This window comes from Megalops cyprinoides, chromosome 12 (genome assembly GCF_013368585.1).
Source record: "Megalops cyprinoides isolate fMegCyp1 chromosome 12, fMegCyp1.pri, whole genome shotgun sequence".
NCBI classification, from domain to species: Eukaryota; Metazoa; Chordata; class Actinopteri; order Elopiformes; family Megalopidae; genus Megalops; species Megalops cyprinoides.
In genome coordinates this window covers 15,560,262-15,588,192 of record NC_050594.1, presented here as the reverse complement: position 1 = coordinate 15,588,192, position 27,931 = coordinate 15,560,262, and the positions used below count along the sequence as shown (strand labels likewise).

General features: G+C 42.9%; 1 protein-coding gene across 1 annotated transcript; it reads left to right on the top strand.

Moving 5' to 3' along the window:
• Positions 1-1,226: 1,226 nt before the first annotated feature.
• lck (LCK proto-oncogene, Src family tyrosine kinase) lies at positions 1,227-26,143 on the top strand. Its single transcript, XM_036541632.1, has 13 exons — positions 1,227-1,411; positions 7,229-7,341; positions 9,844-9,904; positions 10,416-10,506; positions 10,760-10,861; positions 11,085-11,188; positions 11,677-11,826; positions 12,982-13,134; positions 15,099-15,278; positions 18,060-18,136; positions 21,670-21,823; positions 24,964-25,095; positions 25,541-26,143. The coding sequence occupies exons 2-13, from the start codon at positions 7,234-7,236 to the stop codon at positions 25,744-25,746; spliced, it is 1,518 nt and encodes a 505-aa protein (XP_036397525.1). The 5' UTR covers positions 1,227-1,411; positions 7,229-7,233; the 3' UTR covers positions 25,747-26,143.
• The last annotated feature ends 1,788 nt before the right edge of the window (positions 26,144-27,931 follow it).

Below are 27,931 nucleotides of genomic sequence, written 5' to 3'. Positions count from 1 at the left end.
TTCATTTTTGCTTGCTTCATAGCCACCTCAGCTCCTAGAGCTGTCTTATTTCTTTATTTTTTGTTGTTGTTGTTTCTTACCAGTGGAATTTCAAAACGTCATTTAAATTTGCTCTGGACCATGACTGAGAATTAACACAGGGGCTCCTATTCTGAAAGCATGTGCATAAGGTGTAAGGGCAACCATGCAAACTTCCTTGAGCCTGAAATATTTTTATTTTTGTTTCAGCTTCTAAAAGAACAAAACAAAATATCCAAAAAGTCTATACTGTTTTTCTGTCCTAGAAATGAGCCTATTGTATATGGAACATTTGACTGTTTCCCTTCTGTATCTTACACCTGGCTTCCCCTGCCTCACATGTCCCCTTCAACATCTGTCACAGTGTTACACAGTACCTGCATAGTTGAGGGTAACTAGTGGGATAACAGCAGGACTTGCAACTGAAAAGTTGCCGGTTCGATCCCCGCTGGGACACTGCTGCTGTACCCTTGGGCAAGGTACTTAACCCACAATTGCCTCAATAAATATCCAACTGTATAAATGGATAACATTGTAAAGAACCGTAACCTATGCAAGTCGCTCTGGGTAAGAGTGTCTGCTAAATAATGTAATGTATTGTAATGAGGCCTTACCTAGGGCCACATACAGTCTCTTAATTTCTCATAATATCAGTTTTAATCACTTGATGTTTACTGAATCAATTTAAATTAAGTATCTTGACAAACCTCAGTGAGGGGCACCCTGTCGCAGGCAGTGCACTGTGTGGGGTTTCAACAAACTAATTTCAAGCCAGGTTACATAGCCACTGTGCAACAACCCAAGCGCATTGCTGCAGTACCACAGCAATGCTCTAAGGATATGTATTGGACAACACATGTACACATCCTCCTTATGGGTTCTTGAAGGGGGTCAAGAGCTTGTTAGGAGACGCTGCGTGGGCATGCATACTAAAAAAAGGTAAAAAAAAAACTAAAATAAAAAAGACGATGCTGTGTCCCAGTTGTGAAGGCATGTAACGTTCTCTTTCACACAGCTGTGCAGGTAGCACCTGTGTGAGTATGCACGATATGGGCAGGCAATGATGAGCTCTCTCCAACGACAGGAAACGCTCTGTTGTTGTGGTGTCAGCGTTTGTGTGTATGTCACTCTCAGCCATACACAATCAGGAGTAGGAGGGGTTGAGGCGCGTTCGTTTCATTTGGCCAGGAAATCTTGGCTCACAAACCCAAGGCCCAAGAGCCACGCTATTGTTGCTTCTCTGAAAAAAAGGACTCCTGACTTTTATTGCTGTCATTTGTTTTTAGTTGTTTTAGAAAAAGAACTCAAGTAACCGTGGTCATGGATGAGTATCTAACAGTTGCGGGTCACTAGAATCTCCGATAACCTACTGGACAGACTCACGTTACGTCAGGTATGTTGCGACAATGTTTCCTTGGGTCCATTTAAGGTCAGTGATTGGGTTTAAACCCTAGGCTGGACAATTATGAGATAGATATTGGGAAAGGCTCTTAAACTGTTAAAAAAATTCCTCAGTGAAGTGACATTAAAGATGTATATATGGCCATAGATATGGCTGTCTGATGGGCAAATAGAAATGATTCTGTCTGCTAGACACTCTATACAAAAACAGTATGACACTGACAACCTTTATAAGATAAAAAGATACACAAACATAACTTCACTCTACATATAATAATGTAATGCCAAACTCTATGCAAATATCAATTTATGAATGTATTTGCAGTCCGATGATGAGAGCAATATCATGTATCGTGATACTCAAGAGAAATGTGCTTAATGGTGTCTCCATGCTGCCGCTGTCATACTAAGAACAAGACAAAACAGGCGCTTTTTATTTGCGATTACTTTTCAAAAATATGTGTCTTTTTTGCGCTAAACTTGCTTTTCCTGTCAACCAGATTCTGTTGTGCTTGAGTCCCACAAATTTAAAATAATATTGCATATTACAATCAATTTTATTTTTGATCAAATAGTTCCTATTGTTCTCTGATAAATCCTTCGAACAAAGTTGATCTGCTTACTACTATCATTGTATTAGCAAACAGAGTCTGAAATTAAAGTGAAATGATCTATGAAATGCATGTGCATATTTCACAATTGAAATGAGGCAAATGCTTGGTTGGGTATAGTAAATCCAGCAGATATTGTACTTAAAATGTTGACAGACTCTTTGCCAGTGTTTTATTATTTTTCATGAAAAAACCAAAAACACAACGTTTGCCTTCTTGAGAGAAGACTTGCTCACCACAATTCTACACTACAGTGTACATGTACAAGATAACGTTTATTTAATAAAATAGGACACATTTCTGTGACTGAAAAAAAGACAAAAGAAAACTCACAGGATACACCCATACAGTGTTCAAATACATAAATGCTTACATTAATAGGCCGGATGTGAGGAAATGTATATCTATATTTTTCTGTTCTTCCTTTGTTAACATTCCTGTAATTTATGAAGTTTATGAAGATGAAGATTTTTTTTATAGATGGCAAAACTTTTTCGATTTTGACAAGCCAGTCTATCCACCATAGCTGTAATTCATATGGTATCTTCTCTAAACAAATTGTGGCAGTGCTGGAGAGACTCACACATTTATACACAAATAATTGTCTGAAAGATATGTAGCTGATAAGGTCTGAACCATTTCTTGTGACCTTTGTCTGAATGCTTACACATGAGCTGAACATCTACTTTGGAGGAGGTTCCTTAACCACTTATGGTAGCATCTCAATGGGGTGGCACATGAACGTTATCTGACCCACAGAGAGAAGCACTCTTTAAGAGAGGGTAAAACCGACCCATGATCAAAGTCTCTGGAAAAATCTCCATGAACCATTAAAGAATGTGCTCCTGTAGATGTTGCACAGGCGAGCTATATGCATGTATCCCCTAAATGCTTACACTGAGGTCTGCTCAGTGCAAATGACGTCGGATGGGTATTTTTCTTTGGGGAGTTTGGGGATACAGATATGACTGATGTTCCCCCCACGCGCTGTGTCCGGTTCCTCAGTCTGCAGCCAGAGAGAGGGAGGCCGGAGTCTCCTCCCTGACCCTGCAGATTTTCTCATGACTCTGGTGGAGCGTCTGCCTCTCTCTGTGATTAGCCCACTGACCCCATTACGTGATCCCTGCCACGAAAAAAAAAGTGAAGAAAACATACACTCATGCACGGCCTCGCTCCAGACCTGCTGAGACAGGCCCAACAGCAAGAGTAAGAGAAAACGATATTACAATCTACCAGCCAACAAAATGAATCATTTGTAAAGTCAGAATACTACGTATATGCACTACAATGTTTACATTACAAACATATTTCTGCATATCTCAATAATGCTAGGATAATTCAAATCAGTGACAAATGTTTATGAGATTCTTTTTAGGCAGAATTAAAAACTATGAATGAAGAGTACTGGGTCTATTTTTTTCTATAGCACAACAAAAACAGGGCTCTGGGTGTCTCTGACTCAAAATGTCAGAGATTAAACGGGCAAGGTAATCAATGAGCAATCGGTTCCATTAAAACGAGGTGGCAATCATTCACTTTTTCCAGCTCCTCGGCTTCACTCATTAGCATTTCCAGATTTTTGTCGGGCATCCTTGCATCTCATACCAAGAATAGTGCGATAAACACAGCAATATTTTCTCAAATCAGCCACCCCTGCTCGTCACCAAGGCGTTAAAATGGGCTGAAAATTCAGGGAACCCCAGCCTAAAACAGGGATATTCCTCTGAAATTCCCCTCACCTGAAACCCACACCCAGGTGATCTCACAGGTCTGGAATCAGGCACTGGCCAGGGCTTTAGGGAGATACACTAATGTCCACAGGACTCAGAACAGCGGCAGAAAGTGAGTGCAAGCAGAACCAGTTAAATCAGACAGCAAACCCACAGAGGTTCTGCTGTTTGGCAGTTTTAATTTGCAATCATACACCCCTCCCCTTAAGCAGTGAAGGAGACTGTAGGATACTAATACATGACAGATTGCATAAACGCAATGACAATTGCTTAATACATGTTAACTGACTGTTAAAGGATCTTTGCCAGCAGATTGAATTTAATGAAAGACGAACACATCTCCACCTGTTGTTTTGGGGGTAGTAGTGGTGCTTTGTCAATAATCACATGCCATGCAGTGAGAGTTCTATTGGAGAACTGAAGAAACTGTGTAGATATTTCCAGAGGAATAATATGGAATACGGAGCCCAGTCATATCATATAAAAACAGTTCAGTAGTGTCATACAGCCTTTATTATGGGTTTCTTTGCTGCTGTCACCCCTGCATGAGAGAATGGTCTGGATTTTATTGAGTAGCCCATCTGAGTGTCATTACCAGGTACTTCCGTTTAGTGGGTCACATTGAGGTCTGCATGTATTACATAATAGTACCCATGTATTTCCCAAACTGACCAACTTGCACGTAGGTACATTTCAGAAGAGAGAGATTTACAGCACAATGTGGCGCATGAAAATAATGTGCAGGGTTGATTAATGTCAGTGGTAACTATATATTATTTTTCATCATTAAAAAAAAAAAAAAAAAAACTGAGTGATGCATTAATCTCATCAGTAATAGAAAAATGCCCAACATGGCAAGATCAGCGGTGGTCTCAGTAATTCATTCAATTTAAACTGAGTATTTAAACGACATAGTCCGCAATAAATGAAGGAACAACGGCCAGCGAACACCAGAATGCACGATGTTCGGTGAGGAAGCGACACTGCGTGCTTTGTGCTCTGCCAATGGTAATGTTAGCTATTAGCTTGAAAATACACGGCTGTGGGATCGTTGTTTATAATCAGCACTGTTTACTCAGAACAACCAGTGTTCTTGAAAATCAGTAAATACATAATATAATATGCAAAATAAATAAATAAAAGCAAAACGTTTATATGCAACAGATGATCAATTGGTCTTCGCTCTTCACCCTCTCATTAAAACCAGATATTTTTAAGATAAACTATGGCAATACCTTTTAATGCTTCGCTTTAATGGTACACAGATGAGGAACGGTGTGTTATTTTTAGAGTAACTACTTTTCATGTAAAATGTCTGGGTAAAGCAGAAAAGTAAGTATACCTTTCTACTCAACGCTAACAATAAGATAACGGTTTAGCATGAGGATAAACCTTTACACTAATTTTATTCCATGTCCGTAAAATGGTAACAGTGGTCAAAGAAAACAAAGAAAAACAGGAGACCTTGCAACCAGTATGACTGGATGAATTCATTTGTAGAAGGCCAAGATACAGGCATGCCAGGATGGTGACACAAACTCAAATTGGTGATCTGAAAATCCTAGAAATTGTAGTAATCATTTGGAAGGCCAAGACCTCTGCTGGATTAAGGCTGTTACAGTCAGACTAAAATAATTAAGTTACATAATAAAGGTGTAATTTCCACATACTGTTTGAGACCAAGGAGTACATGATAGGGCTGATGTAGGATAATATATCAGTGAGGAACATGATGGGATAAAATGGAAAACCAATATAAGATAACACATTCGTACAGAAACACTGCTACAAAGGCCATAGATCTAATTCTGATTTTATTTTATACAACATACTATTACCATTTTTTAATATGCTATGGATACATTATAAGCACTGTTGTAGATCCTTTTCACCGCATTGTCCTTTCAGTGCGACATAGAGGCATATGTATGTTTATTTACTGCATCAATCTCGCTGTGATTTTTTAATTATCCCTCCAGTCCTGTTTCCACACCCTTGATAAGATGGTGCGGTGTGGTCGTGTGCTCCAGGCCGCTGAGGCCCTGTGCTCAGTGAGGGATGTGTTTGGGCAGCCTCTCCTTTGGGCTCACTGTTTTTCCACAATAATTGGTTCTCTGATAACTGAGCTGTTTGTTTCATGTGGCCCAAAACTTCCTTGCTTACTCAACATGTCTTAGCTGTGTGCTAATTTCAGACGGCTATCTGGGAAATATGTGCTTGGCATGAATTAAAGATTTCGACAGATTAGAACATAATCCACTCAATTAATCCCCTCTTTGTTTTAGACAAGTGGCTAAAATCTCCTGCTTTTAATTGTTATTTTAATTATGTCATTACAGTGAGTCAGAGAAAGAGGTGAGACTGGGTCTGAAAAGAATGATCTTGGAATATCTTTTCACATTATATTTGAAATGAAACTTTTTCGTTGTTCATTTGGAGGTTTTATTAAATTTTCTAATTCAAGTCTATCATGCATTGTACCTCAATTCCTCAATGAGAGCAACAGATTTATTTAACTCTTTTTTTAATGTCATTGAAAACAGAAGTTGTAAATAGCATTCTCCAAACCGTCTGTTCATACCATTCCAGGAGAAGGATTTCGAAAATGTGTGCTGTATTCTGTAGCTCAATTTGTTTAAGCAGTTTAAATCTATTATGATGTTTCTACATGTTATCTATCATTCATCTGTTCAAAGAAGGCTAAAATAAACAATCATGTGATCATTTAAAAAAATGTATAATTTGGTAGCCTTAACGATGCGTTATCTCCACATCATATAATATTAAATATAATTTAAAACTTTCACAGTGAAGGCAGTGAAAATATCAAGGTATCACAAATAACTCATTCTGATATTACAAGCTAATGTTCATTTTAATTATTTTCATTTCAGTGACTTCATTTAAATGTTGTGACACTGTAAATGTTAGACATATATACCTATGTCTACCCAAATAGGAAACTGATTTGAATTGCTACTTACATCTCAGGGCATCAGTCGTGGCGAAAGTTTAACTTGTTTGTCTTTGCAGCTGTGTTACAGGAACTTACGGTAATCTGTATGTGAGAATGAGGGCATGGTTGCTTTCTGCACAACCGTCTTTGTATGTTCATTGTTCTCTTAGTAATCTCATTCATGGAGCTATCTTAGTACAATGGTTATTACTTAAATAATATTGCTTAGGTTCTCCAAAAACATTTCACGTCAAAGCATTTGCTCAGTCTCAAAATCAGCGATTTATTCAGCGATGCAATTTGTAAAATGGCATTTTTTCAAGCATAACTTTTTGCTTCTTCAGCAACTTTTTGAGGTTAATGATATAGACAGAAAAAAAGGTACAGAAGTTGAAATCAAAAATGCATCAAATAGGCTTGAAGTCTGTGCAGCAAGTTGTAGACGGAGTGCATTGTTTCGATTGCATTGTGGCCTATTTTTAACACCATCAGCTGCCTCTGTTTCCACGCAGGGAGGATGGGGTGTAACTGCAGTTCGGATTACAACGATGAAGAGTGGATGGAGAACCTGGATGAGATCTGCGAGCACTGCAACTGCCCACTGCCCCCTCAGAATGACAACCAGGTGAGGCGGTGCACAGGTGCTGAGGAGAGGTCAAATAAAAACGGAAAATTTCCTGTTGGTCCCGTGAGCAAGGTGCAAGAGCACGGTTCCGAAACCGCAGTCAAGCTCTACGGAAGAGAATTTAGAGCCAGTGTTGTACACAACTGCACTATCGCTTTAGTGACACGGGAGAGGAGGGCAGGCATGTCGCACTTTTGGCTTAGAAGAATGTGAAGAGTGTGGTGAATCCAGATGGCACCAACATGATGAAATTTTGGGGTCGGGAGTTGGGAAGAGCTGATTCACCAGACATGTCTCCCTGCAGTGATTTGTGTCTTCATGTCTAAAGGAAGTTTGTGCATGTCTTCCCTGTTGTGTTGTGCAGCTGGGTGTGCACTGTATTCTCATCACGGCTGTTACAGGTATTGCATTTGTTGGCGGCAGTGTAGCAAAGTGGTTAAGGAGCAGGACTCGTAACCGAAAGGTTGCCGGTTCGATCCCCGCTGGGACACTGCTACTGTACCTTTGGGCAAGGTACTTAACCCACAATTGCCTCAGTACATATCCAGCTGTATAAATGGATAACATTGTAAAACAACTGTAACCTATGTACGTCGCTTTGCATAAAAGCGTCTGCTAAATGAATAAATGTAAATGTACCCTTTGTCAGATTGTGAGAGACTGGATAATAAGTATGGTGTACGGTAATAAAAACTTTTTCAGAGAAGGAGAAGAGCAAGGAGGGTCTGCTAAAGTCAGGTTTAAATTCTAGCCGTCCAAATCACTCCGTCAAACCCTCCTGCTCTGACGTCAGATATCATTTTGCAGCTAAAGCTACCAATTTTTGGTTGTTCAAAACAATCTCCTCCATCACACCTACGAAATTAGTCATTAGAATTTTCTTAAATATCTTCCTGTCATCAAAGCCATTGAAATTGAGATTTTCTTTAAAAGATCTCATCTGGGTTTCGAGAACTGCTGCGCGATCATATAGGAACTAGTGACATTACCAAAAACACCCACATTCAGTCTAATGCAGGTTCCCCCTACAGACCTTGAGAGGAACTAGGGGGGTAGCCTAGCTCCCTGTGTTCTTTCACATAAAAGATCCCATCAGCACATGCTACTACTGGTCCAGAGAGCTGTAGAGGAGGTAGAGCATGGCCCCTTCAGTATATTTTCTCATATATCATTCTGAATATTTGAAAGTGTAAAAAAAAAAAAAAAAAAAAAAAGAATGAGAATTTTTCCGGCACCCCATCAAAATCTTGTCATCAGGGTTGCCTTGGAAACCTCTTGCAAGGGAAATACACCAAACCAACAACCTAATGCAGATTGCATTCATACCTGTGTATCTTTTCATTCATTTTCAACTATTTCTTTTCGGTTCAACTCCTGAGCTCCCTCTCACCACTTTCCCTCTTGAGCGCAGAGCAGAGAGGAGTGTGAGATACAACACACAACAATACAATACAGACACATGCTCATGAAGTGCAGAGGATTAAGACTGTAAACCACCTCTTTTTTTTCCACTCTAAATGACATAAACATACAGCTGCACTGTAGGAGTGGGGTTTCCGTCAATGTTAAAAATACCCATTTGTCCGGGGGATGGCTGGAGAGGGGAAATGACCGATACGCCTGGGATGCCGACCCTACTGCGTAGTACAGTCTTGACAGGTTGTTGTGCAACTTCCAAGAAAAAAGCAACGGGTGCATTTTATCTTCTATCTGCTGCAACAGCTGGCTAAAACAGCTCCAGGAAGCACGCATGTGAAATGTGAAATGATACTGTGAACAATTAATGCCTCTTCAGGTGAAATCTAACAACACTGCACACAGGATATGCACCTATTGTGCTATGAGTGCAGAGAACTGGAATGTTGTGAATAAAGCCAGTAACATGGAAAGTCAAAGCAAAGGGAAGTGTGATTCAATAACAGAAAAAAGCCTAAAACTTACTTAATAAACTAAATGTTAGTGCATGTACACAAAAAAGGGGTGTAATAGCTGAGCTTCCCATATGAAGCTCTGTTTTTTTCAAAATGATGGTTTGTTTGGGATGTATCCCACGAAGGGTGTGGATTGTCATCTTTTCCACTCCATCTGAAAACTGTCGTTCTCGTATGTGTTACATCAAAATGAGGTGAACAAGAAAGGGTTGGTTATCGTGAGTACTCTTCAACAGCTTTGCGCTGTGATGTAAACCGTTTCTTCACCTGAATGTTTGCCGTTTGGGGGAAGTTAGCTTTTGTGTGTGAAATTAGGTTGGAGGGCAACTGCTCACACAATGTTCCCTGTACTTCCTCCCATTAATTAAACACCCATTTAAAGTGTTTTCAGAGGAGAACAACACATGTGAGAGAATGATCTTGGCCGATCACTTGCGAACCAAAAGCAAAACAGACAAAGATCTTGCTTGAATATAAACTGTTGTGTTCTTTTTTTTATTTATTATTATTATTTTTTTTTATAAAAGTGACCTCTGCCCTCATACTAATGTTAACAATCTGCCTGTTTCAGTACACAGAGAGCTTGGGTCCGCACCCCTCACAACAAACTCCTCCCTCCTCCCAACTGCCTGGTAAGTCCCTGAATGTGTGTGTGCATGTGTGTGATTGCATGCATTTATAGTATGTATGTGTATGCTTGCGTGTGTTTGTGTCTGTGTATATCTGTATCTGAATGTGTGTGTGTGTGTGTGTGTGTGTGTGTGTGCGTGCATGCGTGCGCGTATGTGCGCGTGTGTATCTGTGTGAAATTCAGCACTCCTTTGCAACTTGGTCTGTAGCAACAGGGTCTACAGTACACCACAGGAAACTCTGCTCTTTGCTGTCTTGACCTTAAATTTAACAATGTTGCCCCATTCTGAGCTTCAGTAATTTAGAGAGTCTAAGAAGGTCTGTGGAATATGTGCATCTGAGTCCAGTAATGGGCACCTACAGGTGTAAACAGTCATCCAGAAAAATTTATTATACAATCCAAACACATAACTAACCTTTGCCGAACGATCATCTCTGAATGGAAATACGTTCCAGCTGCGCTAGTGTGCTCTCTTTGTGAGCTTTATTTATGCTGTCTTTCCTCTTCCACAGATAACCTGGTCATAGCTATATACAGCTACACCCCCGTCCACAGCGATGACCTGGGCTTTGAGAAGGGAGAAAAACTGAAAATCATCAACACGTAAGCGCATTCCAAACACAAACCCTGTGGCTCATCCAAACCGCTCTACACATAGCAACAACCGCAAAATACTATATTATTATTATTTATTATTCTTATTTAAGACCAATGCACCTGATCCAAGGCAAGTTGCAATAAACTAGTGAGGCTTGTGTGTAAATGTGCGTGTGTGAGTACGTGCATGTGTATAAATGTGAAACATATCTGTCAAAAATAACCTCAGCTATTCTGCTGCTGCTGGCCTCTCCCACAGAGATGACCCTGAGTGGTACCAGGCAGAGTCACTGGCTACGGGCCAGAGAGGGTTTATCCCTTACAACTTCGTGGGCAGCATGGACTCCATGGAGACAGAGCCGTAAGTCACGCAAGGATCCCATGAGCAGACAACTTCAGCAGGAGTTAAACCCACTCCATCTTTCCCCCCACACTGCATCACAAGTACAACCTGTCCAGATTTCAGGACTGGCACAGACCATACTGAGACCGTGTGTGTGCTGCTGTTGAGCTGATGGGCAGGTAGTGCCGTGAGGAGGTTACTGGTTCCGTCTGAGGTCTGTTGATATCTGTCTGTGCCGCAGGTGGTTTTTCAAGAACCTCACCCGAAATGACGCCATGCGGCAGCTCCTGGCTCCTGGAAATACCCAAGGCTCATTCCTGATACGAGAAAGCGAAACCACCAAAGGTATGCCTTCCCACGTATGGATGCTGTTCTGGTTTCCCGCCCATTCCTCTGAGATGTTTTTGATTCCTGTCCATTTATTTTTGCATCACTGATGGTGGTTAAGGGTTGAGAATGGTAGGACCCACATTCTCTAAAGCACCCTGCTTACTGTATCAAAAGTCTTCCACAAAGTAGGCTCAAATAACACTCCATCACTTCCACAAAGTAGGCTCTAATCACACTCCATCACTGCTTAGGGAACTTCAGATAAAAAACACAGTTCTGGTAGGATGCAGTGTAGAGGTACAGTGATTGTTATTTGCATCAGCGGCGAGCAACACAGGTTAAGATTGCCAATCAATTTCCAAGTTTGCCTTGTGTCTGTGCAGCAAGGAACCTGGTGATTCGTTAGCTGGTAAGTTAACTGAGAGATGATAGGTTAACTGGTCAGTGCGTTAACACTGGTCACGCCTGCAAGCCTTAGTGCCTCTATTGCTGTGTTACTACAGGCTCTTACTCCCTGTCTGTGAGGGACCTGGACCCCACCTCCGGCGACACTGTCAAGCACTACAAGATCCGCAATCTGGACAAGGGGGGGTTCTACATCAGCCCCCGGATCTCCTTCAGTACTCTGCCGGAGCTGGTGCAGCATTATTCCCGTGAGTCCTCGGCTCCTGATCATGCCCCATCCCCAGCTAAATCCTGCCCTGTCTCTGATAAATCCTGGCCCATCCTCATCCTGTATCCTCCCCTTCTCTGCCCTGTCTAGTACCCACTTGCCCCACAGAACACCAGAGGGGCTTTTACATCCATTTTGGCAATTCTTTAACCCACAGCCACATCCTCTTCCCGTGCCAGGGTGCACAGTGGTGCACAGGGTGGATGGCCATTGCTGAGCACGCTTATGCCAAACCGCACCAAAGAAAGCACTCTACTGTTCTTTACATTGAAGCACTCTTAGATAGTTCAACTGTCTAATAAAATACTGCTCTATGCATGTGATAACAAGGGTAGAAAAGGACTTCTAGGACTTACATTCACTGAATAAAATATTGCTTATTATTGGTCTCAGTATATACAAGCTGACATAAGTAAATGCAAGCAGAGTGTGTAATATCATTTGCTTAAAATATCATTCAGACATGTTTGTGGACATACAAATAAAACAAGCTTGACAGGTCTTGAACCTGGTTGAAGGAAAACACTTTTATTTTTGGCTAGCAAGAATTAATGTGAGATGGTGATGTTTCCTGTGTTGCTGTAGTATTTCTCAAGCCTGTTCTTTCAATGCAGGCAATGCTACCATTACATATAGAGGAAAGAAGCTTCACCAGATGGAGCCTTTTATGCTTTTTTTAAATGTGTGGTGGCTTGGTAACAAAACTTTACGTTTCCAAGCAGTCAAACGAGACGCCATGAAACCTGTAAAGTACAAAGCTACATTCTTTTGTTGGTTTTGATAAGTATGTGTGGCATGTTCTTCAGTTCTTCGCATTCAGAGGATGTGGGAGATGGTTGTGGCACAAGAGAAAAAAGTATAAAAGCTTGTGTGTTCCTTATTTCTCATCTTCTCAGCCATGCTTGTTTTGCCTCCTGATTGCCTCCTGAAGCTTTCTGTTTTTTTTTCTGTCCAAGTTCTTCCTTGCCTGCTTTCCTTGCCTGGTTAGTCTGAATCCTAAATGTTCTGACTCTTGGCTGACCCTTACCTTCTGTCTCCCTTTTCTTCTGTCCCCTGATTCGTCCTTGATCTCTGTCTATTGGTTGTTCTAACACCTGGTTGGTTCTCATGGTCAGTGTCCTGGTTACTCCTGCAGGGGAGGCAGATGGCCTGTGCACCCGCCTCAATAAACCATGCCAGACACGAATGCCCCAGAAACCCTGGTGGACGGACGAATGGGAGATTCCCAGGGAGTCCCTGAAGCTGGAGCGCAGGCTGGGGGCAGGGCAGTTCGGGGAAGTTTGGATGGGTGAGTCCGAGGGGGTGGGGCCAGTCTGGAGGCATGGGTGTTGATGATTGGGTGCGAGGGGGAACACAACTTGTTAGGAGTTTGGATGGCTTTGTGAGTGGGACAGTACATGAAGACTATCATTCCTTGCAGGGTGGACAGAATTACACTAGAAAAAAAGATATGGTGAGGGAACAAAGGAAAAAGAGACAGGGAAAGAGACAAGATGTAGAGATGCAAGGATCGCCCTCTGTTTTCCTCAGCATAACTCCAGTCTATCTGTTCACTCTTTCCCTGGGATGCATTTGTCCCTTTAGTTGCAGCAGTGAGATTCTGTATTCCTGCCTTGAAACCCCACACAGACATTTCCTGTCCGTTGGCTCTACCTGTCCTACACACAGACTGCTTAAAGGGGGTGGGGGGCAAGTGAACAATAAGATGCTCTGCGCTAAAGCTGTGGACATTTTCACCGGAGAGTGTACTTCCAGTTTCCAAAAACAAAAAACGCACACCGCACCTGTTTACAGATATGCACACTTCAGAGAGCAGCCTGTTGACCCCATTGACCTCCCTGTCCCCCCCTGCCAGATGGCCTTTGTTAAGCTCGCTTGCGTAAGGTTTTCCAAGCACCACCATGAGCGCAGGGCTTGTTCAGGCGGAGTGTTTGTCGATACGGTGCTGATGTCAGATATTTAATGGGCAAAAGCACAATGCAGTCTTTCAACGTGGTCTAATCCCACACTGACAAACCAAAGGAGCTGGGATTTTTTTTTTTTTGCTGCTCCGCCTTAAACGCTTGGGCTGCTTGCTTCACTGGGCTGCTGTTACTTAAAAATAAAAATCCCTGTTCCATGTGGGATTAAGAGTTTGGAGTTCATCAGATGCAAATGCTGTGATGCAAATGTGTGATATACAATTATTGTGCAAGGTATTCATACTTTACACATAATTCTTTCATAACACACTAGCACTGTCATATTGCACAGCAGCATTGGCAGAATGCTAAATTAGCCAGGTACCTGATTCCTGTTATGTGATTCTGAGTCTAAGGACAAAGTATGCCATGGCCATCACTGTTGCACACTTTTTCAATTGCCTTCAGTATTAGCACTGATAGTTAAAATATTTGCTGATGATATCTGGTGCCCACCATGCAAAGTCAAAGGTCAAACATAATCCTGCCTCTGTGGCTTGTGTTATGTTCATTGTCCATCTCCTCTCTGAACACAATGCAAGCCTGTATCGGGACTAAAAATAACCATTGGCCCCGCCAGGAGATAAGACGGGCTTGCCACCATGTCAATGCCTGTTTTGTATTTACTGCTTCCTTTTGCTCCCAATCCTGGCAACCCATTTGCCTCTCTCTCCAATTACCCTCGTCCAAACAGCAGCCTTTGAATATCCCCCCACATCATAGCTGTCATCTGCCTGATTGTTTGGCTTCTTATGTTTTCCCACGAATGAGAGATGGAAAACTTTCTTCACCAGGCTGTGTGTATCTGTCCAATCTTGTGTTTTCTTTTCGGCTGTGTACACGAGTGGAGAAAATGATTAGTATTCTTTTTTAAGGCATGCTGTTTGTCAGATGAAAATACAATGCCCTTTTCCGTTGGCCGTATAATATCTGAATAATTTCTGCAGCATTTTCAGGGAAGGCAATAATGTGCTCTTAACCGATATGAATGCCTAATAAAAAGCAATATTTGGAGAAGTGGATGCTGAAACCTTTGTCCTATACATGCTATGTTACTGTTACTCATTTAATTGCTCATGAGGAACAGATGGATTGAGTGCCATGTCCACTAGCACATTAGCACATTAGCACAACCAGCATACTTGTGTGCCTCTGATCTTGAGTCTAAACCACTGGGCTCAGACTGCCACACACAAGCTACCGATGCCTGTGAACTGAAAGTTAGTGTGATATATATATATATATCGACCAGCTGCTGTTACTAATTGTTCTCCCACACATGGTTTGTCAGGTCTGTACAACAACCACACAAAGGTGGCCATCAAGAACCTGAAAGCGGGCACCATGTCCACCAGTGCCTTCCTGGAAGAAGCCAACCTGATGAAGAACCTGCAGCACCCCCGCCTGGTGCGCCTGTACGCCGTGGTGACCCAGGAGCCCATCTACATCATCACGGAGTTCATGGAGAACGGTGAGCCTCACCTGCATTCCCGAGCGCGGCGGGTGATGTCACGGCACACCTTGCGTTGCCACTGGCTGGATCGGTGTGAGCCACTCAATGTATCTGGTGATGTCAGCGCTGACCTTTGGGCCTGATGTTGGAGGATCGAAGATGAGGCCCAGAAAAAAACCCTCATGTTCTTACCTGTGCACACTTTAAACACAAGTCACATCACTTCCTAGCTCTTAAAGGATGGATTTACCGCCACACCTCAATGGGTCTAAGATTTGAGATTAACCGACCAGAGCACAGCAGCCTCAGATTAGCCACTTCATAAGTGGCCAAGTTAGCCACTTTACAACTGATGGCCATACAGTCTCTATTGCTGTGCCTGAAGACTGACTATAGACCGCAAAGGTCTGGTCTGAGTCATCGAGTGCATCTCTAAAGAGACACCTGGAGCTGAATCTGAGGAAGAGACAGTGTGCTTTGATCATGAGATCATTGCCTATTTTCAAGTCTGAGCCTGTGAATTTAGTGTTAAGGGCTGAAAACAAAGTTGCGGTTGTAAGGTTCGGTTTGAGAAATGCAGATAAAAGCTACTAAGGCTATCTGAGTGAACAATCATATATTTTTTTTTTCAAAAACACATTCCAATAGTAGCTCCTGCAAAATAAGAGCAAATATCATACAGTGCGTCTGTTTGTGAATGCCTTTTTCTTACCGTGCATGGGAACATCAAGACCAGAACGCATTGTCTCTATTTACGCAAACTTCTTTTGCACAGTGTATAGACAACCTCCACTGGAAAAAAAAGTTATTTTCAAACATCCTTTGATCGTGATGCATGCTGGAACAGCTATGCCAATTCCACCAACTCTGGCTTGCATTTCCCCAGTAGCTTCCCATGTCTCCACCAAGGGGAAGTTTCACCCGCCAGGAAGGTGTAAAAGCAGACCGTGTTATTCACTGTCTCATTGTTTACAGAGAAGGCCAGTCCTCCCCTCAGACGGCCCAAATGGCTCGCTTCCAGGTTCCTCACAAGGACGCATCACAGATTGGGGTGGAGTGGGGTGGCGAGTCGTAGGGCTGCTGCGTTTGTCTCGCACAACAAAGGAACCTAACAGACGTCTGTAAAAACTCATTAAACTCAGAGCAGACGAACTAAAATGGCTGCTGCCGTTCAACAGTGTCTCACAGGGTGTTCGTATCGAAGTGTTCTTACTCAGAGGAAATGGAATGATTGACGCATTTGATGTTGTCTTTCTCGTTTCTTAAACTCCCATCAACCACTGCGTTGAGGGTTTGACAGTTCTATTCATGCTTCTAGTAATATGCCGCCCTTGTTATGAGCACTTACAGTCCTGCTTTCAGCTTAGCGCGTAATTCAATATGCATTGTTGAATTTGTTACCTTCTCTCCCTTAAAGATTTACAGTGAAAGAACCTGCACTGCCGTGCACTCAGAAGCACTCTCACTTCTGTAATTTGTAAGAGCATTGGAATTAAAGAGGTAGCTACACATGAATAGGGGCCTTTTGTTCGCGTTGTAAGAGGAGCCCTCGCCGAGCACAGTTTAAATGCTTTGTTGGTGATTCACGTGTGCGCGAACACAAATGGCCTCCTTTTTGCTCATGGAAAGAAAAGCTAAAAGTCCTCCCTCGCCCCCTTGGTTCTCCCTTTTATCACAGGGGGACAATGTGACTGCAAATAACATGAGCAGCACGCAAGCTTGACTCCTGACCTTGACCCCGCAGATTGTTCGCCCAGCGGTTCCTGAGACAGAGACGCAGAGAGCGTCTTGCCGGGGATGAAAGCGGCGATGGCTCCGGCTCTTTTCCTGGACGTGTCGCTCAGTTTTTCTTCAGGCGCTTCCTCTGAGCCTTGTTTGTTCCTCACTATAGTGCCAAGGTGTAGTACACGCGAAGGAGGGTCCCGCCATCTAAATATAGACCATGGCGGAGCGACCAAACAAGGGAGGGCATGCTCTAAAAAGCTGTAAATCATGCTTATCAAAGGGAGGTGGTCGTGTTGGGGAAGCTGAGCTCTCTATCTTCTTCCAATTTATTTTGTTTTTTTTTTTTCCTCAATGGGTCATGCTGATTCCAGGCAAAGCCCAGACTTAATGTTATTTCACATCCTCTCTTGGAAGTGAAGGGAGAATACTGGAGGCCACTGCTCCCTCCGTATAGACTCCTCTGGGTTGGTGCAGGGGCCCTTGCTTCCAGTGTTGGCTGAGCTGGAATGAATTGTCTCACCCTCTGACAATCCTACGCTACGCTGTGTTCTCACCCTGACAACCTAAATCAAACTAGAACAGAGGACAATATAGCAAATCACCAATGACTGATGGGAAAATTATTCAAGTCAGTTTTTAATAACAGGCTTCATTTACTTTTCTTAGTTAAATACCTGGCTGGAAAAATACTCATTGCAATCATATAACCGTAAATTAGTGTTGGTTTTCGTTTAACACAGGTAACTAGGAAACTAGATGCCTAACTTGTATATACTCATAAAATAATATAAAAATACAATATACCCCAAAGCTGTAGCCTCTGTGCACACATACATTATATGAATGTATGAAGCGAATAATTAGTTAGGTACATAGCTGCCGAAATTAAAAATTCCCTCAGATGTCTGGCATAATTTTGGAAAGGGCTCAGCACACAAAAAATAAATCTGTGGGCCTGATTTGTACGTTGTCCTTTTGCTTCTTGGCTCCATAGTTTATCTGTGGAAGGAGTGTAGCCCTGGCAAGAACACTCAAAGAGCAATTGCTAAAGGCTCTCTTTGTTCTTCGTTCCAGGGAGTTTGGTGGATTTTCTCAAGACGACCACTGGAGCCAGCCTACCCATACACACCCTCATAGACATGGCATCTCAGGTAAGTCCGTAGTTCTGCTTTGTTTCATTCTTTGAGTTTGTCTGTCTCTGTCTGTCTCTCTCGGCCCCCATCCGAGAGCACTGGTGGTTGCAGGGTTGTCGTGACTCATCCATGTTAGGCTCCTCTGAGCGAGGACAGAAGCATTGCTCACCGACAGGAAGCCCCCACAGCTGGGGTGAACAATGCAGTAATTCTAGACGTAATGGGGCTTGCAGTCTGATCTCAGACACTGTAATAACAATGGAGAACTGTCTGTGAAGGAGTGACAGAGGGGAAGAAAGAGAAATGGGGAGAGAGAGAGAGAGAGAAAGAGAGAGAGATAGGGAGAGAGAGAGGGAGGGAGAAAGTATTTTGTTGGGGGTGGGGGGGGGGGGTCTAGAACAAAGACGTCTAGACGTGTAAAGACCAAAAACAAACACAGACACGGCACTGTGGAAACACATCCGCATGGCAACCGAACAGGGCATGAGGTATCCAATAGTGAACCTTTACAGCTTATATGGTCCATGTTTTAAAGGTGCTTTTGTTAAAAAAAACTGTGAAGGCATGACTAACAACATCTTGATGAGGACTCAGTGGGCTCGATGAGGAATTAGATGTCCTGCATGTGAAATCCATACAAGACGGACTTGCACCATATATACTTTTCATGTAGGATATTTGGCTATATGCCCTCCTTGGGGTAAAGATGCAGGTGAGTACATACATTGCAGTGAGATTGCATCAAAGCTTTGAAAGAGGAATACCTGACTGCTGATATGCACTTTGGCTGAGTACTGATCGGGGTGTATTATGGGGTGTCGATAAGTGACGCGTACAAAGTCACCGCAAGCGACCCCAGCCTCATCTTCTAACAGCCATCAGCACCCTGCCCGCAGGGAGCGATCAGACAGCAGCACCGTGGCAAATCAGCTCTGATGCTGTTTAATTAGAGAGGATATACAAATGGCCCTTTACAAGTCTGTGTCAAACTAAAGCGTATGGACTGCATTGTCCTTCTCATGCTGCTGCGATGCTCTGAAAAACAAGCCGGCGCAATCTCATGCCTGCTGGTGTTTTTGTGGAAAAGTGGTAAGGATGCCGCAGGCGGGCTCTTTTCGCTGTAGTGGTGCGCACGGTAACGGGAAATGAAACGCGGAGCCCACAGGGGGCGTGCCCGTCTCTCATAGGCTTCGCCTCCACACGTCTGCTCTCTGAATGTAAAGAGCGTGCATTTATCCTCAAACTCAGCTCTTTAACAACACCTCATAGGCACTTGACTCAAGACAATCAAAAAGAACGTCAAGCATTTTTGGGGTTGTCGAGGGTTTTGGGGGGTTAGTGAGCATTCTGTCCTGATACATTCAGTACAGAGAGTACTTTAATGCCTGGTCAGAGTTCCCTTGGGTAACTACTGCTCAGGTGACAGACAGAGAGAGAGCGAAAGAGAATGTGTGTGTGTGTGTGTGTGTGTGCGCACGCATATGAACTGTATGTATGTGTGTGAATTGTGAATGTCACTGTCAGCATTGTAGTGGGACAGTGCCGTTTTCGGTGTTGGGGGAGGGGGGAGGGGCTTGAGATCGAAGTGATAGTGTGGAGGCACTCTGTGCGTTTGGCAACGCTTCAAACATTTGCACAACGGGGGGGAAAGGAAGGTATCTCCTCAATCTACCACATCTGCTGTGGAGGCAGACCCCCCCCCCATTGTACATGTATGCATGCAAAAAGCTCTTAATGTAATGCATGTGAAAACAAGAACTAAACAGGCCGTGACTACGTCTGTGGCTTTCTCACTCAGTAGCGCCCGCTGCTCATCTACTTCCATTACAGTAGGAGCTGCTAAATGTGGGAGAGAGAGGGTGAGACAGTAGCCTGCTTCCTCCAACTGCTGCCGAAAAATAAGAAGCTCGCATGTGCATTTAACACAAGGGGGAGGGAAATTTACACTGAGTCTAAGCCGACATTGTAAAATCCTTATAATATCAGCTGCCCTTTGCCAGGGACGGTTATGAAGAAGGAGTGTAATGGTGACAAAAAAATGACACTGGGGGAGGCAGGTGGTTAACCTGTGAGCCCCGATAACATGTGTCATTATGCTTCAAACCCTACAACTGGCATTATTACAGCGGGGAATGCCTGAGTGTGGTTTAGTTTATTATGTTCATGCCATTCAGTGCCTCGACTGTCAGTGGAGATACCCAGCGAGCAGGCTCACAGATAGTATTAATCACGTGATCCCCACCCACTGCTGTCTAAAGCCCCAGCTGGTGGGCCGATTCCAGAAGCAGAAAAGAACACGGTTGAACACGGTTACGTGGAACTGTCTTCAAAGATGGTTTATTGCACTTACCGACTCACTCGCTGTGAGGGAAAGCTGTTTACAATGGGGAGACCGTCTGCCTGGAGCTGAATCACTCAGTCTGAATGGACTTCTTCTGATGAAGACATGTTTGGGCACGCTGCTCTCATATCCAGCCCACCCTCCCGCCACTGCTCCATTCTTGGCTGTCGGTCTCAGGCTATCCTGCCATCTGAGTGTGAGATTCTCCAGCATGGATGTTTGAGAATAATGCATCACTGCTGCCACCTCAGTTAAAATATACTCGCTAATTAAAATACGATCACCAATTAAAAAATACGCTCACTCAATAAATACTCTTACCCAAAATATTATGCTCCCTTCATTTCTACTCATTAATTAAAATGCACTCATTAAAATTTGCGTTCACTAAAATATTCTTACCCAATAAATTACACTCATTCATACCCTCACTCACTAAATTACACTCGCTCATTAAAAAAGTTGCCCTTTGTAATACACTCACTCATAAAAAAACTAAGCTCACTCAAAAAATATGCCCACTCAGGACATTATACTGAATCCATGCATGGCCTTCATTGTCCTTTCCATGAGAGAAAGGGTCATGAAACCTAGAACTGCCACTGAAGTGACCTAGACTTTAAGCAGGTATCACTCATTTTTTATCTTGGTGGAGGAAACAGCGGGTTGTGGACATTTCCAATCTCTCTTACTAATGCGTCCATTAAGATGCCAATGAGCTTACAAAACCAACGATCATCAGCATGTCACCGCAAACGCAAGTACATAAAAAATATAACAAAATATTTTAAGAGGCAGACCTTCAAAACAAACAGCTGCTTCACAGATTTTGAATTTAAGCAAAAGGTATTGCTGCCAGCACTGTTTGGTTCCAGTTTAGTGCCAGAGGTCCCCCAGAACAATGCTGAAACGAGTCTTTGAGTCAGGAGCAGCACAGCTGCACAGTAGAGGTGTTGGACAGGAGGCTGACCCTGGTCATAAATCAAGGAGCGTACGTTTCAGAACGAGCTCATGAAAACCTGGGCGGTGTGACTGGAGAGAGCAGAGAGGTGACCTCTGGAAGTGGGTCCCTCCCGAGCCAGTTCCGGCTCTCAAACATCTCTGAATCACTCTCTCTCTTTCTCTTGCACGAACCCTCGCCACCCCTCCGTGCCTCTGTTTCGCAATCCTTCGCTCTCACTCACCCCCTGTGCTGTCTCTCCTCCTACAGGTGGCTGAGGGAATGGCATTCATTGAGCAGAAGAACTACATCCACCGGGACCTGCGCGCAGCCAACATCCTGGTTGCCGAAGACCTCGTCTGCAAAATTGCAGACTTCGGTCTCGCCCGCCTCATTGAGGATAACGAGTACACAGCCAGAGAAGGTATCAAGATACTTTAAGACAGCAATACAGCGCAACCTTCTTACAACCATTACAGCCGCTTCCTTTAAGCGCAAAAGGGTCTTGGTATAACGCAAAGGGTTCCCACGGCCCTCCAACATCCTGAAATATTTCCACCCTGGAGGGTAATGGAGAGTAGCCAAATATACCCACTGTTCTTGAAAACTCCTGGAAAATTGCCCAGATGTTTTTTGTTACTTTTTCTTTTACTGTTGTGAACTTGCGAGGCTGATGTAATATACTCTCAAGTGTAGAGGTATCAGAGTGGTAATAATTCAAACACAGTGTTGACTTGCTCATTAAGCTTATTAACAAAAGTCTGGTGACTGGTATTTCCTTCTAATGGTGTGTCACAGCAACAAAATGTTTTGAAAGTAATACGCATCAAATTTTACTTTCCTCCACAATTCCATCTTTAAAGTGGTCCAATTTCATAGGAATTTGACTTTTGCCACGAGAAAGTAATCCTGATTATAGCTTTTACTGAAAGGAACTTTGTGTACTTATTAATGATCACAATTCAGTGTCAAGGAGGGTGGAATTTATGGAGGAAAGGAACAGAGCTTTTATTGAAGGGACACAAGTGGATTGAAATAGTGAATACTGTGAAGTCTGCAGGGCGTCATGTGCTAATCACAAACTATACATACTCTTTTTGGTTCAAACTGCCAAGACTTTGACCAGTCAGACAGTAGGTTTTAGTACCAGCTCTGACCAATTGGAATGCTGCTCTCAGTGCCAGCATTTCTAATGCGTGAGAGTCACAAAGTTTTGACTTCATTCAAACCAAGACAGTTCTATAGCTGTTCATACATGTATAATTTTCCTTGATGCCTTTAATCAACTATCCAGGGTATTCACACAGTGCAAAACAATGCTGTGTTTACTGTCATTACTGTCATGCTTCTTTGAATGTTCTGCCATTTGTAGTGAAGTATGACTGATTGGAGGGTATGAAAGGGGCGCAGGCACATGCAGGTACAGGACAAAGAGGGCCGATCGAAGAGAAAATATTTTTAGAATGGCTTTTCATGAAGCCAAGTCTTTGTCAACACGCAAGGAAGTGGGAAAAGGTGTTGGGTTGCTTGAAGACAAACATTTTCTTGTGATGGTGACAAAAGACTGTGTGCCTCAGTTAGAGGGAATGCAATGTGACCCTCCCCCCCAAGAGAAATCGCTCCAGATCAGTAACATGACTGTTTGAAACACATACACTGGGTCACTCTTCTTAAGCACGAGTTAGCCCAGAGTCCCCCGGGAGGGGAAACAGGAAGTGAGGTCGTTGCGGTTCCCCCAATGCACAGCCGATTGACCCATTTCCAACCCTAATTCGTGAGTTATATGTAATGCTACACGCAAGGAGCGTCTCAGAGTTTGAGCACAGAGAGACTGTGTACACTGCAGCGCCCAGGTGGTCTGAACCCACAGGAAGCTGTTTCTGCAAAGCTTCTCTCTGCAGTGCACTGCTCCCCCACTCACCAACACACAGACACACACAGAGTCCCACTTAGATACACACACACACACACACACACACACACACACACACACACACACGCACACACACACACGCACACTCACACCCACACCCACAAACAGGTCCACAAACACACTGACAAAAGCATGTGCTTACAAGTAGACACACACATAGACCCACCCACACATACACACCACAACACACATCCACAAACACGCACACGCATACCTACACTAAGAAAGCACATTAAACTTTTCAATTGCTTTGCACTTTGAATCTTCAATGAATGGAACTCCATATGTAAGTGTAGCCTTAAGTCCTAAAGTGAGTCCATCAGCAAGATATCAAACTAGAGTCACAGGGATCAAAGTGAAAAAGGAAAAAAAAACACATTTTATTCAATTTCAGAGCTTGGATACTGAAAGCAGGCTGTACTATGGTGGGACACGGCTCAGCACAAGTCACATGATTATTGTATATAATGCTATCCAGTGTACATGCTCAGATCTCTCACTTTGGTACTCATGGTATGACTTCTCTAGTCATTCTATATCTATGCAGGTAACAAAAGATTTTTGATGGATTGTATGTACTGAGGGTTTCTGTAAGACATTACTTTTTGGATTTCATGTTCTCCTCCAGCTCCATCTAGTGTTTGCTTTAGATCTGCCGTCATCATACATTTTTGTCAAATTTACATTTACATTTACATTTACATTTATTTATTTAGCAGACGCTTTTATCCAAAGCGACTTACAAAAGTGCATACAGTAGGTACAGCGACAGTACGGGGACAGGATGTTTACAGTTCCACAATGAGACAGTTCTCAGCTGAGAGCAAGGTCTGTTTGAGGACGCAGTACTATCAGATTTTTACAATTACAGCCTAAAGGGCAACTAGTACGATATACTTTCGAACGGCAAACTTCGACAACTTCAAACGGCACAATGAGCGTCAGGGTTAAGGCGGCAACAAGAGACAAAATTTAAAAGCACAATTTAAAAAGCACAGCAATTTACGACAGCACTGATGGGCGGGGGGGGGGGGGGGGGGGGCAGCAATTGTGTGCTGGGTCAGTCCAGGTAGAGTCTGAAGAGGTGCGTCTTCAGGCCCCGTCTGAAGGACTGGGGTGAAGGAGCTGTCCGTAGCGAGACCGGGAGTTCGTTCCACCACTGGGGAGCGATGTAGGCGAAACGCCGATGTCTGGCAGAACGAGCACCTCCTGCCTTGACCATGCAGGGAGCAAGGCGCCCAGTTGCTGCTGAGCGTAGGGGTCGGGCTGGTGTGTAGGGCTGGATGAGTTCTTGGAGGTAGGCAGGGGGTAGGCAGGGGCTGTCCTGTTGACTGCAGAGAAGGCGAGGGTCAGGGTCTTGCCATGTGTTGAATCTAATTCAACACATGGCAAGGCGTTACAGCCAAAGACAGTCTGTCAGTGACAGATCACAGTCTGAGAAGCTATAAATCAGAACACCTTGCCCAGATTGAGACACCATTCTCATTTTGCTTGATCCTTTTAGCACTACCAGTTCCACTGCATCAGAGATGTGAGGTCAAAACAGTCCATCATCATCATTACTTACTATGACATTGGAATTTCCCCCCTTTTTACTCCTTTCTTATTTTCTTTCCCTTGTTCTCTTTTAGGTGCCAAGTTTCCCATTAAATGGACAGCCCCAGAGGCCATAAACTTTGGCACTTTCTCTATCAAATCCGACGTGTGGTCTTTTGGGATCCTGCTGACTGAGATAGTGACATATGGCCGTATCCCTTACCCAGGTACCCCACATGCTTTGAATACACAAACCCGATGTATTCAATATACATACCCCACACAGGTGCCACACACACCTGGTGTCTTACAGGTACACAAACACAAGTGTCACACACAAACACACACTCTCTCTTATACAGTTACATGCAGTTGAGTTTGTGCATTTCCATTCTTTGGATTCATACTCTTTCTTTTCAGATGTTCTCTAGCCTACATCCTCCATAAAGCCTTTGTTCACATTCAATTCACATATGAAATGTTCTGTTTAAGCAAAGCCAGTTTGATTTATTTCACAACACAGCATGAATGTCAATCTTCTGTAGGAGAGTGCTAGCTGTGCCCTTTGGCTGGCAGCACAGTAATAGTGGCCTGTATCTACTAATTGCATCCAAACTTCTAGCACAAATAAAACAGCCTCCAACACCCTGTGTCCCCCCCTCTTGCCATCAGGGATGACCAACCCGGAGGTGATCCAGAATCTCGAGCGAGGGTACCGCATGCCCAGGCCTGACAACTGCCCTGAGGCACTGTACAACATCATGAATATATGCTGGCAGGAGAACCCAGAAAACAGGCCCACCTTTGAGTATCTGAGGAGCGTACTGGAGGACTTCTTCACCGCTACAGAGCAACAGTACCAGACCCAGCCCTGCTGAGACACATGGATGAAGAGACATGCGGGCAGAAACTCTCACAGACACAAAGACAGCACAAGCATAGACCTGGCAATTTACAGACAAAACTCACAGATGCACTGATTTACAGACAAAATCATGTGGATGCACTGATTTGCAGAGAAAAGCGTGAATGCACTGATTTACAGAATCCCACACACAACGAGCATGCACTCCTTCACACAAACACATATGGTGTTAGAAGCATAACAATAAGGGCAACTCACTGCATTTCTTTTTTCAGTTTCCTCTTAAATGGACTTCATCCAACTTACTGACAAGAACTTGGCACTCTCTCCTCTGGCAAAAAGTAACGTTTATGTTTATGAAGAATTAACAAGCTCTTTGACATACACCATGACATCCTTGATCATCTTATTCCCCAATTTATGTTATCATGTCAAGTATGATTTTTTATGTTTTAATGCATTTAGAGTATATAGTTTGTGCTAGCTAGGATTGTAACAAATGTGTGTTACTATTTTGGTCTTTCTTTGCATCAGATATCAACCACAGTTTAGGTTCTGTTTCATTCTTACATTTTGTGTTTTTTATTCACTTTTTTGCCTTACCTTTGTATATGCTGAGTATGAAAATAAAGAAAAGTCATATAACCTGATTGTGTGTGCCCACAGGAAGACCATTTGAGTCATATGTGCACCATTCCTGAAGGTGTTTTAACAGTAGATCTATAGTCAGTCCCATCCCATTCTCATTTGTAGTCTTTTACAATGGATTTCCATCCATTTAAGATAAATGTCAAAAGCTTACTTACTGTGTCTGTCCATATCAGTACATTTTTAATATCACTACATATTAGTTCACAGAACTTAGTAAGAATCACAGCATATATCTGTCACACTAGTGCTCATTTATTTTGATATTATGCCCATATACTGTACAAACATGATGTCTTGTATTTTCAGGAGACGTTTAATTAATTTGTGATGTAAATTCGTAATTTCAGTCATTACAACATCGCAAGCATTGATTGCAACATTGATTACAACACTGCAGGTGACATTAAAACATTATTGTTAAAACATGAACTGTAAACAAAAACCTTTTACTATTAAAAGTTCAAATGCATTCTTGAAGATATCAAAATTAGCCCTTAATATTGAAAATGAAGAATATATTTCAGCACTTAGTATAACTTAGTAATACTTCTTCAAACACATCTTCAGCTAAATTTAAAGTGGCCAAAAAGACAGGAGGAAGCAAACTTGCTTCACATTAACACATTGGTGTTAATTAATGTTCATCTTTTCTCTGAAAGTCTAGTTGGGACCGAGAACCCAGTATGACTGCAGAGTAGTAACGTGTATACACAGAGTATGAGGCATCTTTCACTTTTTGCATCAGGCCCACAATGCTGGATGAGCCCCAGTTCACAGGTGCAACAAGGGCAGGAGAGGACAACCTTGTAGCAGAGGCAGCTCCGCTTTGGCTGCTGATACATGGGCCACACCACCTCCTCATAATCACACTCCTGTGTCTAGGGGGTGACATCACTTTATGTATCGGACTCCCATATGCTTTATGCTTTCTCACACTCTTGAGCTTTGATACACACAGGTAAAGAGAAGGTGCGGCAATAGTGGGTGTGGCAAGTCCAGGAGATGTGTTGTCAGCTGGAAGATCTGAACCAATCCCTGACAGTTGCTGCATGAGCCATACTTGTGCTGTAATTTTTCCTCCATCAGGCCTGCCTTTGCTTCTTAAATCTACCTTTTCCTAATGGACATCTGCATTTGACTCTATACCCATACATACTGTAGAGAAAAAATATATATATACAGCTGCCTTCTGCTTTTGTCATCAACTAAGATGGGGTATCAGAGGTTGCCTGTGAAAGCATTGTATTTGAATGCTATGTCTTTTAAAATAAAAAAAAACTGAAAAGTAAAAAAGAAAAAGAAATGTGCAAAAGAAATGTATTCATGTGAGATGAATTACGTCATCAGGCACACAGATTTCAACAGATTCTCAGTATAACTTTGAGATGATAATATTTGCGAGTGCTCCTCATGAAAAAAGAGATTGAAACACACAAAAAAAGTTATTCTTGGGAAAATTATTTAAGACTTTTTGGAATATTTCTTTCTATTCCTCTTTATCTGCTCTTTAGTGACTCTAAATGGGATTAGCCATCCAGCTTTGTGTT